The 15,579-nt window shown below is 39.7% G+C and overlaps 3 protein-coding genes across 5 annotated transcripts; 2 read left to right on the forward strand and 1 right to left on the reverse strand.

Moving 5' to 3' along the window:
• Positions 1 to 450: 450 nt before the first annotated feature.
• LOC114718509 (protein transport protein SEC23-like) lies at positions 451 to 7,239 on the reverse strand. Of its 2 annotated transcripts, none has more exons than XM_028903846.1 (13): positions 7,003 to 7,239; positions 6,065 to 6,861; positions 5,786 to 5,959; positions 4,782 to 4,943; positions 4,113 to 4,255; positions 3,867 to 3,942; positions 3,550 to 3,722; positions 3,349 to 3,430; positions 2,490 to 2,567; positions 1,877 to 2,038; positions 1,528 to 1,791; positions 1,184 to 1,288; positions 451 to 1,070 (listed from the first exon to the last, which is right to left on the reverse strand). In XM_028903846.1, the coding sequence occupies exons 2-13, from the start codon at positions 6,836 to 6,838 to the stop codon at positions 924 to 926; spliced, it is 2,340 nt and encodes a 779-aa protein (XP_028759679.1). In that variant the 5' UTR covers positions 6,839 to 6,861; positions 7,003 to 7,239; the 3' UTR covers positions 451 to 923. The 2 variants fall into 2 exon arrangements, with proteins under 2 accessions (XP_028759679.1, XP_028759680.1); XM_028903847.1 differs by having other exon boundaries at positions 6,999 to 7,239.
• A 1,470-nt stretch (positions 7,240 to 8,709) lies between these two features.
• LOC114718524 (70 kDa peptidyl-prolyl isomerase) lies at positions 8,710 to 12,382 on the forward strand. Of its 2 annotated transcripts, XM_028903871.1 has the most exons (14): positions 9,062 to 9,232; positions 9,350 to 9,436; positions 9,654 to 9,914; positions 10,000 to 10,074; positions 10,172 to 10,252; positions 10,335 to 10,529; positions 10,653 to 10,742; positions 10,836 to 11,011; positions 11,101 to 11,223; positions 11,336 to 11,343; positions 11,425 to 11,482; positions 11,602 to 11,729; positions 11,859 to 11,979; positions 12,071 to 12,382. In XM_028903871.1, exons 1-14 carry the CDS (start codon positions 9,091 to 9,093, stop codon positions 12,122 to 12,124), a joined length of 1,599 nt encoding a protein of 532 aa, XP_028759704.1. In that variant the 5' UTR covers positions 9,062 to 9,090; the 3' UTR covers positions 12,125 to 12,382. The 2 variants fall into 2 exon arrangements, with proteins under 2 accessions (XP_028759703.1, XP_028759704.1); XM_028903870.1 differs by having other exon boundaries at positions 8,710 to 9,232; positions 11,336 to 11,482.
• Positions 12,383 to 14,686: 2,304 nt separating this feature from the next.
• LOC114718559 (cysteine proteinase inhibitor B) lies at positions 14,687 to 15,152 on the forward strand. Its single transcript, XM_028903915.1, has one exon. The coding sequence runs from the start codon at positions 14,757 to 14,759 to the stop codon at positions 15,150 to 15,152; it is 396 nt and encodes a 131-aa protein (XP_028759748.1). The 5' UTR covers positions 14,687 to 14,756.
• The last annotated feature ends 427 nt before the right edge of the window (positions 15,153 to 15,579 follow it).

Raw genomic sequence — 15,579 nt, forward strand, 5'->3', positions numbered from 1 at the left:
CAATTTACGATTAAAATATGTAAATTTATAGTATCATCCATTCTTTTTGGTCAAATGCTTTTCTATTCCTGATCTATCTTAAATCCGATGATCAATAATTGATTAGTTTAAACTATAGTAATATCCTTTTTGTCATCTCAAAATTAGTTTCCTACTTTTATGATTTTGAATTGTTGCTAACCCAAGCAAAAGACTAAGAGCGATCACAGTACCGAGTCAAATCAGAGACCACTTACCCCTCACATTCAGTCTCGCTCCTGCCGTTTCTGTTCAAAACTCCCTAACTTTTTATTGCGTACGAAAGATTCTTTGGCCCCAAGCAACTTAACCTCATTTGTCCCCAGAAAGAAAAAGCTTAACGTATTCATTTAATGCAACGGTGAACAATTATGTGCTTGCTTAATTAGACATATATGACCGAGAGAATTATGACCTCGGGATGACAAGCAGTGATGTCAAACTCCAATAACGAGAAAATGATTTCATTACTCTGTAACCTGGGGAGCAAGAAAACACAAACCATAAAAATAAATCCAGATTAAAAAAAAGCCCCAAAATTCATAATTGGCTCAAAACTATAAAGGCCGAAAAATCCCCTCATCTACCTAGTCGCCGATCATATGCAGAGCTATCTCTTGCATTCCCATTATCCTTTCTTTCCACATTTTTACCCCAAACTCAACAAGCTTTTGAACCCTTATTTCCTCAAACAAGCCGATCAGAACCCCAAAAGAATCACACGTTTCAGATTTACTTCCCTTATTCTTCAATTGGTATGACCGTCAAATTTCCTCTGGGAACAAAGAAAGGAATATAACTGAATGTAACATCACAATTCACATTGCGACAGGACACATCCTGGGTGAATTTTCCAACCGAAGTCCAAGACTTGTAAACATTGTCAGTCTCTACCATCACCTCTTTCAAGATTGGACAGCCAGCTTCTGAAGATGCTCAAAGAAGACTTGAAGGCTCACATCGTCAGTGAAGATCACATCTGAACCAGTCGCCATCTCGTGTGCATTGCTGTACGTTGCCGAGGGGTTCAGCTTTGCTAATAAAAATCTAGCCTGCTCCACATCAATAAACCCCCAATAAGGCTCTTGTAACCCAATCGGAATGGACCAATTACATAACAATCAAGGATGTGAATATTGAAACTGGTTCTGGTTCACATACAGACCTGGGAACCATGTTGATCACAGACTACCAATCTAGGAACAGGAAAACGATCTCGGATGATGATTTGAGCATCATCACGTGGAGCTTGTAATAGTAGCGCAAATGCCTGCAATGCATTTCAAAACAATCAGGGAAGAAGAAAAAGAACAAAAGCAAATGAGACCCCATAACATAAGCACATAACTTTAAAATAGAGATCTGATCAGAACCCCAATTTCCATCATAAGGAGACAGTAAGCTAATAAAGCTTCCAATTTGAATAATGTGAAAATATCCACGACCTATTTGACAGCAGAATCGGCAGGTGACAATTATTTAGTTTGATAGACGTCTTCCAGAATATACCTGATGTTCTGGCTGGTTCTGGTATCCTAAATTGCGCCACTGAGCTATTGTCATCCCATGAAAAATGACGACACTAAAATATGAATCTAGCAACAGAATCCTGTCAGCAGCAATGGAAGATACATCCAACAATGCAGGTGCAGGCAGTGAATTGAATGAATATGATATCAAAGATGGCTGTATCATGACGGCGGCATTACTAATGTTTTCCCTGTTCAACAGCATGCGGAAGTAGGCAGTCTCATCTGGACTATTGTTAAAAACCTGCCAATACAGTTCAACCCCACATCACAAAGTTACAAAATAAGTTTGAAGAGCTGGACAAGGAGGAAAATACTAAGCATGACACCTGTACAAACTGTGATCGTCGCAGATTGAACATAAATTGAGGGAGCAATGAAAATGAAGGGTTTAGTGTAAATGACGATGGGTCATCCTTGTGGTAGTCCCCAAATTTTGAACAGAGACGAATGAGGTGTCGATCTAACCACCGTGTGGCATCAAATGCTTCCTGGAAAAACAGAAAAGGATGCTTAACAAACCCATTAAGCTAAAGAGGGCAAAAGGTTAAATACATGCATTTTGCCAGCATTAATATATGCCCAACAGGGGCAATTTTAAAATCACCTATGTGTGGCACAAAAATAAGGAATACATTACCATAATGACACAAACAGCTCTTGAATACAGAAAAGTAAAGACCACAGCAGAAAAAGTGAGAGAAAAGTAGCTCAAAACTTGTTCACTCAAATTTATAACTCAAAAGGCTATGATCAGTGGTCCCGAAAGTGAAATTTACACAACAAAAATATCAAACCTTTCTCCAAATTTTTGGCCTCACCTGAATGAAAGAACATAATATGAAACGCAAGTAAAAAGTTATCTACCATGGAACAACAAATGGTGTAATGCATTTTCGGAATACCAAGGAGATCAACATGACACCATAATGTGAGAGGTACCTCCATCTCCATTTTCAGAGAAGCATATCTAGCCATTACAACTGCAGCTGTTTCTTGATCAAATCCTTGTACCAATTCCTGAACCCAAATACTTTCATTTTTTAGCAAGAGTGCACTAAATTATGAATAGCCCACCAATGAAAGGTAGATACCAAAGAAACCTGACATTTTATTTTCTTAAGATAAATAAACAAACAGCAAAATTAAAAAGTAAACCACAAAAAAAAAAGCTTCTTTCTAGCGCGCGAGACAGAAGATAATAACATCTCAACTTACAACACATCTACAAATCTACTCCCCAATCATTGACAGCACCCTTCTAGGCTCCTCACCACACTGTGCGCTTTGGATGTGTGTAATTTAATTTAGACAAGGACTATTGGATCTACAAACTACATAAAATGAAAGAACCCAAAATTGTCAATCAAAGCTTGCAGAAATTTTGATTAAACTATAACATGACGTCCCCTGCTATAGCTAAATTCCAGCCAACTTTTGGTCTTCTGTAACTCAGCATAAATGGACACATGGCATTAGCCACAGATTGCAGAAACCAAAACAGATAATCTTTTATAATTTGGCTGTATTAGAGCCAAACTAAGAGAAGATAGTCCTAACAATGCAAGGACTCAGCTAATGTATAACTTGTCTCACACAATGAATATGCTCAAACGTAAAAGCATTTAAGATATCCCAGCAAAATGAGAACGGGGCTTGGCGAGCAGAAAAATACAGTGAGGGGTAAAAAAAAAAAGCCAAGCTTCTTTTTATAATTAGAATAAACATATAGTTCAATCCATTTTTCAAGTATTGAAAACAAACAGCTGCCCATGTACAAAGATAAAGAAACTACAATTACCTCAGAGCTAACAGCACTATCTACCCATCTTCTAGTTACTGTTGTTACACGAAGAGCTAATTGGCCATCAGGACCCTGGTAACTGCAATAAGGACATCACCTAATAATATCAGATGCCTATCAACGAAGATATAAAAGGCATAAAACTTTTTTGCCTTGACTGCCTCTTTTTTCTGGGGGAAAAAGGATTGTTCATCTTACCTTGTAAGGAACTGAAGGTAAAACTGCGGGTTGATGGTTCCTGGATTGTTTGAACGATCATTTGTTGAAAGATCAAACATCACTGTCAAGCAAGTACTCTTGTCAAGGCCGCACATCTTCCATGCTGTTGTATTCCCCTCTCCTATCACAGTATCAGCAACTGAAGGCCCTTTCTACAGTATGCAGTTGACACCATCAAAGTCCAGAATTATAAGTTTTAATTGAATTTAGTCCAGTTTTTGAAGATCCAACACAAACTCCAAATCCGGTGCCTTATTAAGCATAGGAAATAAAAATGAAATATCAAGTGATCCAACCTTTTCCAATGATGTGCAAGGTCCAATAATTCCTTGAATTTTTATTTCCTTGGAGCAGTTGATCTCAAGGTTTCCACTAAAACAGATATTAGTTAGCCAGTAAGTTTTTGCCCAACGTAGGAAAAGCACAACATGAAGAGAGAAAGAGTGATAGAAATTGAATATAAAACGAATCATTTCATAGGGGACTGGACTTGAACATAAGACAGAGCGTCAGAAAATCTTTTGGAGAAAAGGAATACCCACTTAAAACAAAGACCAAGCGACTGCTCCCCATCCTCAAAAACACGCTTAAATGAGTCCTTGAAAACTGAATGACCAAAACTTTCAGCAAGAACAACAAGGCCACCTGTCCTTTCAACTGCAACTTTCATTTCTGCAACTCCAACCTATATATTCAATATATAAAAATAAGTTCGACAGAAAATCATGGCTGAGTGTTGCCAACAAAGTCAAGATAACAGTTGTCATTCTGACGGTGCAATTTATCCATTAAAAAGTGTTAAAGAGTCAAAGGTAAATAATAATTGGTCTTTCAGTGAAAAGATGTATACGAAGGCTGAATGTCAATGTTAAGAACCACAGGCATATTAAACCTGAGACCCTAGCCAGATCTGGATCCGCAAGTATGAAACTGGACATCCTTCTCATTCCTGGTCTTTTGTTTCAGAGTTTATTGTTAAGAACTTGTCCTTTCTTTAAAATTTAGTTTACAGCTTAAACAATGTTCAAGTCAATAAGCATACGCCATCAAATATAACTGAGCCTTAAACACTATGGGTCTCCCTGCATGAGCGTATGTTGAGTGGGAGGATATGCATTTTGGTTAATACCAAAGATCAACAATGAAGCATGCAAGCATCTTTAAAGATCAAAACAGACACAAATTTTGAAGCACCAAAAGCTGAGATGTACCTGATCAAGGGCTGATGCAAAAAGGTCTAAAACATGACCCTGGCTAACCAGCTGTTTTGCAAGACCCTCATAGAATTTGACAGCTTTTTTAAAGTAGGGTGCTGCGTCTTTATCAAGGTCTTTATGAGAACGCACTGGGTCAGATAGATCTTTGGACACAATCTGGAAACAACTTTAAAAATCAAAATCATCACTCTGATAATAAGAAATTTGTAGATCTAATATTCAGCAATCAATATAAATAAACTCTATAGTGAGCCACATTCCTAAGCCATGAATAATGCGGCTCTTCATACACTCCATGCAATTCTTTTATTATTATTATCATTTCAATGTTTTGCACGCATTTCATTGAACTCCATGTATTTTTTTTTTTTCCTTCCAATTCCTTCAATCTTTTTCAACATATTTTAACAGGGTTAAATGTTTAAAAAAATAATATCATCTATCCTGAGAACCACATGGGAAATAATCACTAAATTGCCAATAAAAGCAAAAACTTAAAACCAGTTCCCACTTATCTCTTCCCTTCCAATAGTTCTAAGCCTACTGTGTCGTTCTTAAATTATTTCTCAATAAGAACACAATGAAATCACCAATGAAAGTTGCCCTGACTTCAGTCTGTCCCCACAAAGTCTAGCACTATGCTACCGTAGATACTGAGCCTAATGAATTTGCATTCATTGCCGTATTCTGCTAATGGCTAGGTTAAAGCAAGCGTTTCGATCATTCGTAGATGTTAAAAAAATTCAAACTCAAGGCATAAAAGCAACGTCAGGGTGCATAATTATGAAAACAAAGACTGAAGAACTTATCATGAATCCCCAACTGCCAAATCATTTGCTAAGAAATTATCATTTCTTATTGCCGCTTATTGATATAACCAGAGCTTAATTAATATTTCTAAACGCTATTTGTCTAGATTAATGAAAAATGGTCATGACCCGAGAACGAATGCAAGAAATAATTGTAGGGATCAACCAAATGATGGAGGGAAAACTTACCGAGCCTGGTCCTTCGGTGCATGGACCCCCGACCAAAGCTATGATTCTAGCCCCCGTACCAGGAACGCAAGCACCAAGCAATCCTGCTGCGACACTTAAAGCAACTCCGGTGCACCGAGCTGGACGACTAGCTGGTTGAACAGGCCATTGATCGGTTTGCAATTCATCCAATAGCTGGAAATCACAACAGTTGCAACCTACTTGTCAAGAATCAATGCCACAAGCATCCATAAGGAAAAAGTGTTCAATAAACACACGCAAATTTGCCTTCAAACCCACCGAATTAAGAGTGTATTCACAATCAGATGCAGGCAGTAAAAACCGCGTTACCCCTGAAGTGGGGAATCCACCCTTCAACCCCGTTTGATATGCGCTGGCCTGTCTCCTCCCAGAGGCACCCAGACCCAGTTGCTCCAAAATATGTTCCTTCGCAATCTCCTTGCTACCTCGGAACACATAAACCTTAGACATGTCCGGGAACCCCAATTCATGAACTTGAACCTGGGTACCAAAAGAAATGAAACCTACGAGAGCATTGTCAGGTAGCAGGCCAATCGCCTGTCTAAGTGCAGATTTCACAAATTCCATCTCCTCCTCGATCATGCATGTATCGAGCAAAAAGACAAAAACAGGGGAAGGCTGCAACTGATGGGCCGGATCGAGATTGGGGTTCCCGAATGAATTGGGGTTGGAGGAGATAGGAAGCACATATTCGACAGTTGTGTACTGGGGGTAGAGCTCCCCAGGAACATTGGTCTCAGAGATTGCATTATAATGAGGGGGGAAATGATTGCGTTGATAGCAAAAGGGGCAGATCCAGATCTTAGCAGTGAAATCAACACGGGAGAAGGGATTCAGAACGGACGAGCAAGTCTTGCAGCGCAGAGGGGCATAAGGGAGCTGCGGAATGTCAGGATGAGAACGGATCAAGGAGATGTTGGCAGCAAGTGGGATGACGCACTTGCTGGCTTCGACCTTGGTGCGAGGCCATGCGTTCCACGTCATGCGGACTCCGTCTATACCTTCGGGATCTGTGTTCGCCAATTCCGACATTGTTGTCTGGTTCTGCGATGAAGCTGAAGGAATCGAATTGGAAACGAGCCTTGGCGCTAAAATGTAGTAGGGTTTTGAGAGAGAGAGAGAGAGAGGCGACCCCTTGAGAATTAAGCGCGAAAGGGGTCACCGGAAGTCGAGGGAGAGAGGGAGATCTTACATACAAGTTTCAAATCTCTGAGCTTCTCTGGCGAATTGCAGAATCGCCACTCTAGTTTGTAATGTCAACACCGAAGCCCAATTGGGATCAACTTTCTTACCATTCGCAGATCGTAACAGTAATTTTTGGGATTTGGGTCCATTGAACGAGAGGGTGTTGACCCACCAAACTGAAGAATAAAATCATTTCTTTTCTTATCTTTTCTTTGCCGTTTCCTTGTACTCTTCTCGTGCATTATTTGCAGAACATCAGAATCCTAGAATATGCACCTCGTTGAGCTTGTTTATATCTTGTGCCCAAAAGAAAAGGTAGCTCTTAACCTTGGCAACATGGATGGATAGGCGTAAAAAGTCATAATGTACCAGTGTTTTGACTCAGTAAGCTATTTTTAAATAACTTGATTTCAAAATAATTATAGTAAATCATCATAATGCGTCTTATTCAACAAACACCGGCAAAAACCAAAGTGATCAAATTAATGCCAAGACATTGTCTAAAAACAGAACTGTGCCTAATTGGAAGAGTAGAAAGAAACAAATCATAGGCATTAGGCACCTTACCGATAGGATTATAAGAGTATTTGAATAGAAATCAAACCATGATTTTAGAAGTAATTTTACAGTATACGGAGTAAATATATAGATGAGTTTATCTCAATTTATGAAAAAGTGTTTTTAAAAAAATAATTCTAAAAACATGCAAACACAAAACAAAGTTCAGAAAGGCATGAATGGGTAACTAAGCTATAATTGTTAGAAACAGAGTCGTAATTTAAAGAAATGGAACTCATATTTGACTGCAGGAGATCAACGATGAGGGGGGAAATCACTTTGACACGCTTTTATTCAAATAGGAAAGCGATTTGTATGCAGAGGTGACCATGAAATGTATGACAATAACTTCAATACAGTGGAATAAGGCAGGATCATAATCCAGTGGAGGCCCGTGTAATTCTTGGCAATCAGCATGCTGTTCCATAGTTACTCGTCTTCTTGGGGGATCATTATCAGTGGTCATATCAATTTTTTTTTTTAAAATGCCAAAGTCATATCAATTTGATTTTATTCCTTGTTTAAGTGCTCAATCATTAATTTCCCACCACATATACTTGTGAGACTTCCCCCAAAATCCTATAAACAGCATCATAATTCCAATTTATTGTTCGCTCCAAGGTCGACTTAGCTGACTCCCTTGATTTCCACGACTGAGCAATGTAGATAAAATAATTATACCCTGTATTCTTAACATAAAAGTTAGACAACTATTATTATTTTATAAATATTAAAAAAATTATTTAAATTACTTATTTATAACAAATGTATGTTGTCATTTTTAAAACACCTTTATTAATAATATGTATTATAATAGAAACTTTTTAACATATACAAACAACATGTGAATTGCTCTAGTAAAAAATAAATAAATATGAGAAAGAAGATGGATTAAAATGTATTTAAAATAAAATTAATTCTCCAACAAGTTTTTACATTTATAACAAGGGGAGCGAGTGGTTCATAATAAAAGAATTAGTTGGAGATCTTAAATTCTCTCATATACTAAGTTAGTTAAAACTGACTAGACACGACAGTTTTGCAAGTGCCATAATTTTTAATTTGCAGTTCATTTTATGGAGGGGGAAAAAGTGTTCAACGGCTGCCCGATTCAAGAAGTGGACCATGACTATCCAAACTCGAAATAACGGTAATGCAAATGGCTTTACTGTCGGATCTCGAATGTGTTCGTTATCTGTGTTCCGAATTTGGTAATAGAATACTTTCGAAGGCAACAAGAGGACGAACCAACGTCCGTTTCTAAAGATAGAGATCAAAGAAGAGGTCTTTCTGGAATCATCTTTAATGTTCTAGGACTTATGGAACTCTCTAGACATGCCCCCTTGTTTCCCTTCTTTTCTTCCTAATCATCACTTCCATTATAAAATCTCGTTCACGCCAGCCTCCTTCGTTGTCTCTGCATTTTCGACATCTCACGATCACAGTTGGTAATTCAATCTGCTGAGTTCGTTCCAAAATCCACCATGGATGAGGACTTTGAGTTCCCTACTGCTGCTAACACGGGCATCGAAGACGAAGATATGGGGATTCCAGAGGATGACCCTGTTACCCCAATTCTCAAGGTCGGAGAGGAGAAGGAGATAGGAAAGAATGGCCTGAAGAAGAAGTTGGTTAAGGAGGGGGAAGGATGGGAGACTCCAAACGCCGGAGACGAGGTGGAAGGTAAAGCTAATAATCCATTTTTCCATTACTAGCTATGATCTTTTTAATTCTTCAATTGGGAATTCTGAATTTGGTTCATGATGTGGAATCAACTGGGGAAATGGTGCATTGTTGCAGTTCACTACACCGGGACACTGTTGGACGGAACTCAGTTTGATTCTAGCCGTGACAGGGGAACCCCATTTAAGTTCAAACTTGGGCAAGGTTAGTGATTTATGTGTGATTCTGTTGAAATTTTTTGAATGCGCAGCTAGAAAGAGCACAAGCTGTACGTCCTGTGTTCTTTCTTAACGGAAGCACCTTCTTTGATTATAATACTTGCTTGCATCTGGTTCAAATAGAAGTTAGATTTCAATCCTATCGTGTTTGGTTACTTGCTTTGTGATGCAGTAGATGAATTAAATGTGTTCATACTTTTCAGGGCGCGTAATAAAGGGATGGGACGAAGGCATCAAAACCATGAAGAAAGGTGAAAATGCCATTTTTACAATACCTCCAGAGTTGGCCTATGGAGAGTCAGGATCTCCCCCGACTATTCCCCCCAATGCAACCCTACAATTTGATGTGGAGTTGCTGTCTTGGAGCAGTGTGAAGGACATAAGCAAGGATGGGGGTATCTTGAAAGAAATTCTCTCCGAAGGAGAGAGTTGGGAAAATCCCAAGGATCTGGATGAAGTATTTGGTAACGTATAATGTTCTTTGTGATTGGCACGTCAGGTAGTCATTGTTCATTATTGTATCTAAGCTTCAAGTTCCCCTCGCTGCAGTTAAGTATGAAGCCAGGCTCGACAATGGGACCGTCATTTCTAAATCTGATGGTGTGGAGTTTACCGTGGAAGTTGGTCAGTGCTTTAAAGGCTTAACTTTTGAAATTTAATTATGTTTTTTTAACTGGAATGTGAGTGCAATTATGCTTAACGCGACATATTTTGTGCTTAGGCTATTTTTGTCCTGCTCTGGCCAAGGCTGTGAAAACAATGAAGAAAGGAGAGAAAGTCCTTTTGACTGTGAAGCCACAATGTAAGTTAGATTTTTCCCCCTACAGAGCTAAGTTATGAAACTAATCGTGGGTTGTTGTAGTTCACATTTTCGAGTTCTGTAGATGCATTTGGCGAGAACGGAAGGCCAGCATCTGGTGACGAAGGCGCTGTACCTCCTAATTCGTCAGTTCAAATTAATCTTGAATTGCTATCTTGGAAGACTGTAACTGACATTACTAAGGACAAGAAAGTTCTCAAAAAGACTTTGAAGGAGGGGGAGAAATATGAGCGACCCAATGATGGATCTGTTGTCCGAGGTGAAGTTTGCTGTAACTGAAGTTTCTGTTAAATACCTTCCAAAGCAATGTTTTTCCTTCTTTTGCTTTGTTAAATTTGGTGCTGCTGTTGACTGGGTGAGCTTACTTTTATTGTTAACTTAGTGCGGCTTATTGGCAAGCTGCAAAATGGGACCGTTTTCACCAAGAAGGGTTATGATGAGGAGCAACCCTTCGAGTTTAAAGTAGATGAAGGTATGATTAATAAATACTTTGCTGCACATATCAAATGGGATCCTTATGGGTGCTTGTTTTAACTGAAGATATCTGAATGGAACCGTTTTACAGAGCAAGTGATTGAGGGACTCGACCAAGCCGTGAAGAACATGAAGAAAGGGGAAATTGCATGGGTGACCATACAACCTGAATACGCCTTTGGCGCCTCTGGCTCTCCCCAAGAACTTGCTGCTGTTCCTCCTAATTCAACTGTATACTATGAAGTGGAGCTGATTTCATTTGAGAAGGTAGAAAGTCTAATGTGAATTGGGAGATAAATCATCTGGTTATTGCCAGTGTAATTCATATTATTGAACATTGGTTGAATGGGATATAGGAAAAGGAATCGTGGGAGTTGAACACAACAGAGAAGATTGATGCAGCAGGAAGGAAAAAGGAAGAAGGGAACGTTTATTTCAAGGCCGGTAAATATGATAGAGCATCGAAGAGATATAAGAAGGTGCGCGCGCGCGCGTGTGTATATTGTAAGAAATTCATACAAAAAAGTTTGCAATTGAAGGCTGTTTCTATTGGTGGAAAAACCTATGAGAGCTGCCCTTTTCTTTTGACAGGCCATGAGGTATATTGAATATGACTCCAGTTTTAATGATGAGGAGAAGCGGCAGTCCAAAGTGCTGAAAATCTCAATTAACCTTAACAGTGCTGCCTGCATGCTGAAGCTTAAAGACTACAAGGAAGCAGTGAAGTTGTGCACAAAGGTTTGTTGGGCTATATATTGTTTCGCTGTTGTGTACCCTCCCTCATTCCATGGTTGTAGGTTTTCAGTAGAATGGAATGGAGTTTCCTGACTTGCTTAGAGATTTATTTGTCCTCGTAGGTATTGGAGCTTGATAGTGGGAATGTGAAAGCTTTGTACCGGAGGGCACAAGCATATATACAACTTGTGGATTTGGACCTTGCTGAAATGGACATTAAGAAGGCCCTTGAAATTGAGCCAGACAATAGGTATGCCATTATTGTTCTCAGTCTTTTCTTGTCGTCATCAACTTGCACCTGCTGTTGTATGTTTTAATATTTGTTGGTACTTGGTGCAATGTTTATTTGGACTAACTTCAACTGGATTGCTGTTATTAGGGACTTGAAAGTGGAGTACAAAATTTTGAAGGAGAAAGTGAGAGAATACAATAAGAAGGATGCGCAGTTCTATGGAAGCATGTTTGCGAAAATGAACAAGCTTGAACAAACTAGAAAAGCAGTAAGTATTTTTCAGCCCAATTTGTTGTGATGACAATTTCTGTAGCAGTAGTGTACCCTTATTTTCTCACGTGATGTGACCCTGAATGCAGAATACAGCAGCAGAACCTCAGCACATGCCAATAACTATCGATAGCAAAGCATAAACGGAAATCAAAAGCCAAGCAGATATTTGAGTGAGTGTCATGTGGTGTCTAAATGGCTATTTTTCCTGTGTGGTCATCAGTGGCTTTGTTCACGTCTTGAGTGGTTTGAGCTGAAGAATGGTTTTAGAGCATTATGTATGAGGTCTTTGTAATGTTTGAAAGACTACTTCCCCAGTCGTGTGTACTCAAAGCTAACAAGAAACAGTTGCTGTTATCTGTTTGGCAATATAAGGGTTTCCTTATCCTCTGAAGTCTGAACCCATTCTGCTTTGCTTTGATGCCATTACGGGGCCCATTAATCCCTTTCCTTCGCAGAACTCGAATATCATTCTTGGGTATTATCCTACTAGTGAGCTTATTGGGAAACTTGGGTACGAAACTATACTTGTCTGCCGCGAAATGATACAGATCCAGAGTTGCATTACCCATTGAAGCAATTCCCAATAGGCCTTGTGATCCGCCTTCGCAATATTAATGGCGTGTTTGGATGTCACATCCAATATTCGAAAGTGATTTTAACAAACGTATTTCTGCTGGTGAAACACTCCAAAGAACCAATTCTTTGGGCTCTTGGGAAGTATACAAAAGAAAAGGTGGGAAAAAAGACAAAAGAAAAGCAGAAATGCTCGTAATCAAAACTAATGGCAATTATTCTAAACGGAGCCCGGTCATTTACATACATATCTGTGTGCATGAAAACTTCATGTGGTCACTCCACATCGCCAGAGCAGATAGCGTGTGCTCTGTCAACTGATAATGATCTTATAATGGCTGCCGTGGTGCTGCCAAGTTAAAGGAGTTGCTTTCTGGCTACAGGCCTTGCCCTAGCCCCTAGCAGCGGCCATCGCCGGCTTCACTGGCAGCGAGGCTGCCAGCTCCGTTAGCCCCAGCGGCCTCATGCATGGGTCCCGAAGATTTTACTGCAGCATTAGCAGCAACTGACACAACGGGCAGAGAATTCAAAGAATTCATGAAAATATGAATAAAAACTCGAAGAGGAGTGGCGTCCTCTTCGAGTTTTTCTATTTTTGGGGGGGTTGTTTAACCAAACCAGGTTCAGGACAGGATCTACCGTTATAATACTCTTCTGGTTTTTAATATAAAAGGCTTCTGCGTGTTTTTCTATCTGGGCGGGGGTTGTTTAACCAAACCAGGTTCAGGACAGGATCTACCATTATAATACTCTTCTGGTTTTTAACCAAACCAGGTTCAGGACAGGATCTACCATTATAATACTCTTCTGGTTTTTAATATAAGACTTATTTAACTAATTTAATTAGATTAAGAAAGTTAGATAAGTTAGTTAATTATAAGAAAAGTGATATTTTTTTTTAAAACATCATAATCATATTTCTTAATATCTCTTGATTATAGTTGAAGAAATATCTATAAGGGTAATTTAGAGAAAATTAATAAATATAAAAAATAGCTCATATATTTAAGATCAAAATCAACTTAATAATTGAATCCTATATTGAGCATCGAGAGGAGTATATACTATACTAATAGGGCACCGATCAGTGAGATTTTAGTAATTGTCTCTGCGTGCGAACCAAACGTTCTTGTCTTACCCCCTTGGTTTGTGTATATTGCGGTAAAGAACAGGAAATGGATACGGATGAAGAAGATGGAGATGAAGAAGATGGAGAATTGAGCACGAGGAGAGCCATAGTAATTGTCTCTGCGTGCGAACCAAACATTCTTGTCTTACCCCCTTGGTTTGTGTATATTGCGGTAAAGAACAGAAAATGGATTCGGATGAAGAAGATGGAGATGAAGAAGATGGAGAATTGAGCACGAGGAGAGCCATAGTAATTATGCGTACATGTTCGGAATAAAAGCCAATATATGCACCAACAAGCAGTTGGTCGAATTGGTAAGTAGATTTGTTCCTTGTAAGGATGAGAACGCATATTCGAGTCTCGGGAAATGCTCCTATTCAGAGAGGAAAAAACCTCACCTGTGTGGGTGGCATTTTTACCCCTCGAGTCCGGATTAATCGGTTGCCAATAGATGCTGAATTACTGGGCAGTGTAAAAAAAAAAAAAAACCAATAGATCCACACTTGGCCTAACTCTCTATGTATGTAAGCATAAATAAAGACAGCCAGACAAATACGTCATCCGTCTTGGCAATCTAGTCCTAGGCAGCGATTTTAAATACTTAGATTACATGCATAATGGTTTGGAAAAAAGATTAATTCTGATTTTTATTATTATTTTGGTCAGTGAAAATCTCTCCAAAGAGCGGCAGAAAGAAGGGAGAAGAAGAACGCTCTGGGGAATCCATCCAACTTCTATCTATCATCAAAAGAGATGGAAGCTGAGGGCAACGTGGCAGCGTGCCATTGCATTTGCAGCATGCAAACTCTGTGACGTGGCTCTCCCTCACGCATCCTGCTCCGTCTCCCCTCCTTCCCCCTCCATCACCCCGGTCACATACATCCAAATCCCACCCATTACTCCTAACAAAACTCGACGCATCTCTCTGTCGTTTACTCTTCCTCCCTCTAATACGCGGCACGCCGTTTGCGACGCCCCCAGCAACCTGTCCAGCTATCATTTCGCCCCTCTTCCCCTATATATCCATCGTTCTTGCTTACTCGCTCGCAGCGGAAGCAGTTTCGTCGATCATGGCTTTGATGAACTCATTGGCCTTCTCCTTCGTATTTCTCTCCCTCCTCTTTACGGCGTCTTATGCTTACAGAGGACCACTTGTGGGAGGGAAGACGGATATCCCGGACGTCAAGTCCAACAGGGAGGTGCAGGAGCTAGGGAGGTTTTCGGTGGACGAGTACAACCGGAGTCTGAGACTGAGGCGGAATCCGGCGGACCAGCTACTGGAGTTCAGGCTAGTGGTGGAGGCACAGAGTCAAGTGGTGGCGGGGATAAAGTACTACCTCAAGATCTTGGCGTTGCAGAACGGAAGAGAGAGAGTGTTCAACTCCGAGGTGGTGGTCAAGCCTTGGCTTCGATCCAAGCATCTCCTTCACTTTGCTCCTTCTCGTTCCGGCGCAAATCCGAACTAAGCCCGCCACTTTCTCGGCCTATGCCGATCAACCTTTTTAATCTTAACTAGATGTTGTCAATATAATAGTTTGGGTTTTGGTTTGGTTAATGCGGTACTTGTAATTGCTGCGGAGTTTTTTAAATTCTCCTTTTGTGTGTAATTTTCTGGTTAAGGACTCTCTCTGCTGGCCAAGCAGGTTAATTTCGTGTGCTTTCATGAAATAAGATGAACTTAAAATAAATCAGTTATGTAAATGGCTCTGTAATCCGCAGGCTCCGGTTTGTAATCTCAAGCCTTGGTTATGATTGTGAACTTAGGAAGTCATCTCTTCTTTTCAATTCCAGATATAGTATACATGTCAAAATTCAGAAGCATGATTTTAGCTGCCATTTTTTTTTTCTTTTGCTGCGCAAAAGTTTAGTTGAGTTGTGCAGGACATAGTCATG

Source organism: Neltuma alba, unplaced genomic scaffold, assembly GCF_004799145.2.
Source record: "Neltuma alba isolate B1F8T4 unplaced genomic scaffold, ASM479914v2 tig00011850_pilon, whole genome shotgun sequence".
Classification (NCBI taxonomy): Eukaryota; Viridiplantae; Streptophyta; class Magnoliopsida; order Fabales; family Fabaceae; genus Neltuma; species Neltuma alba.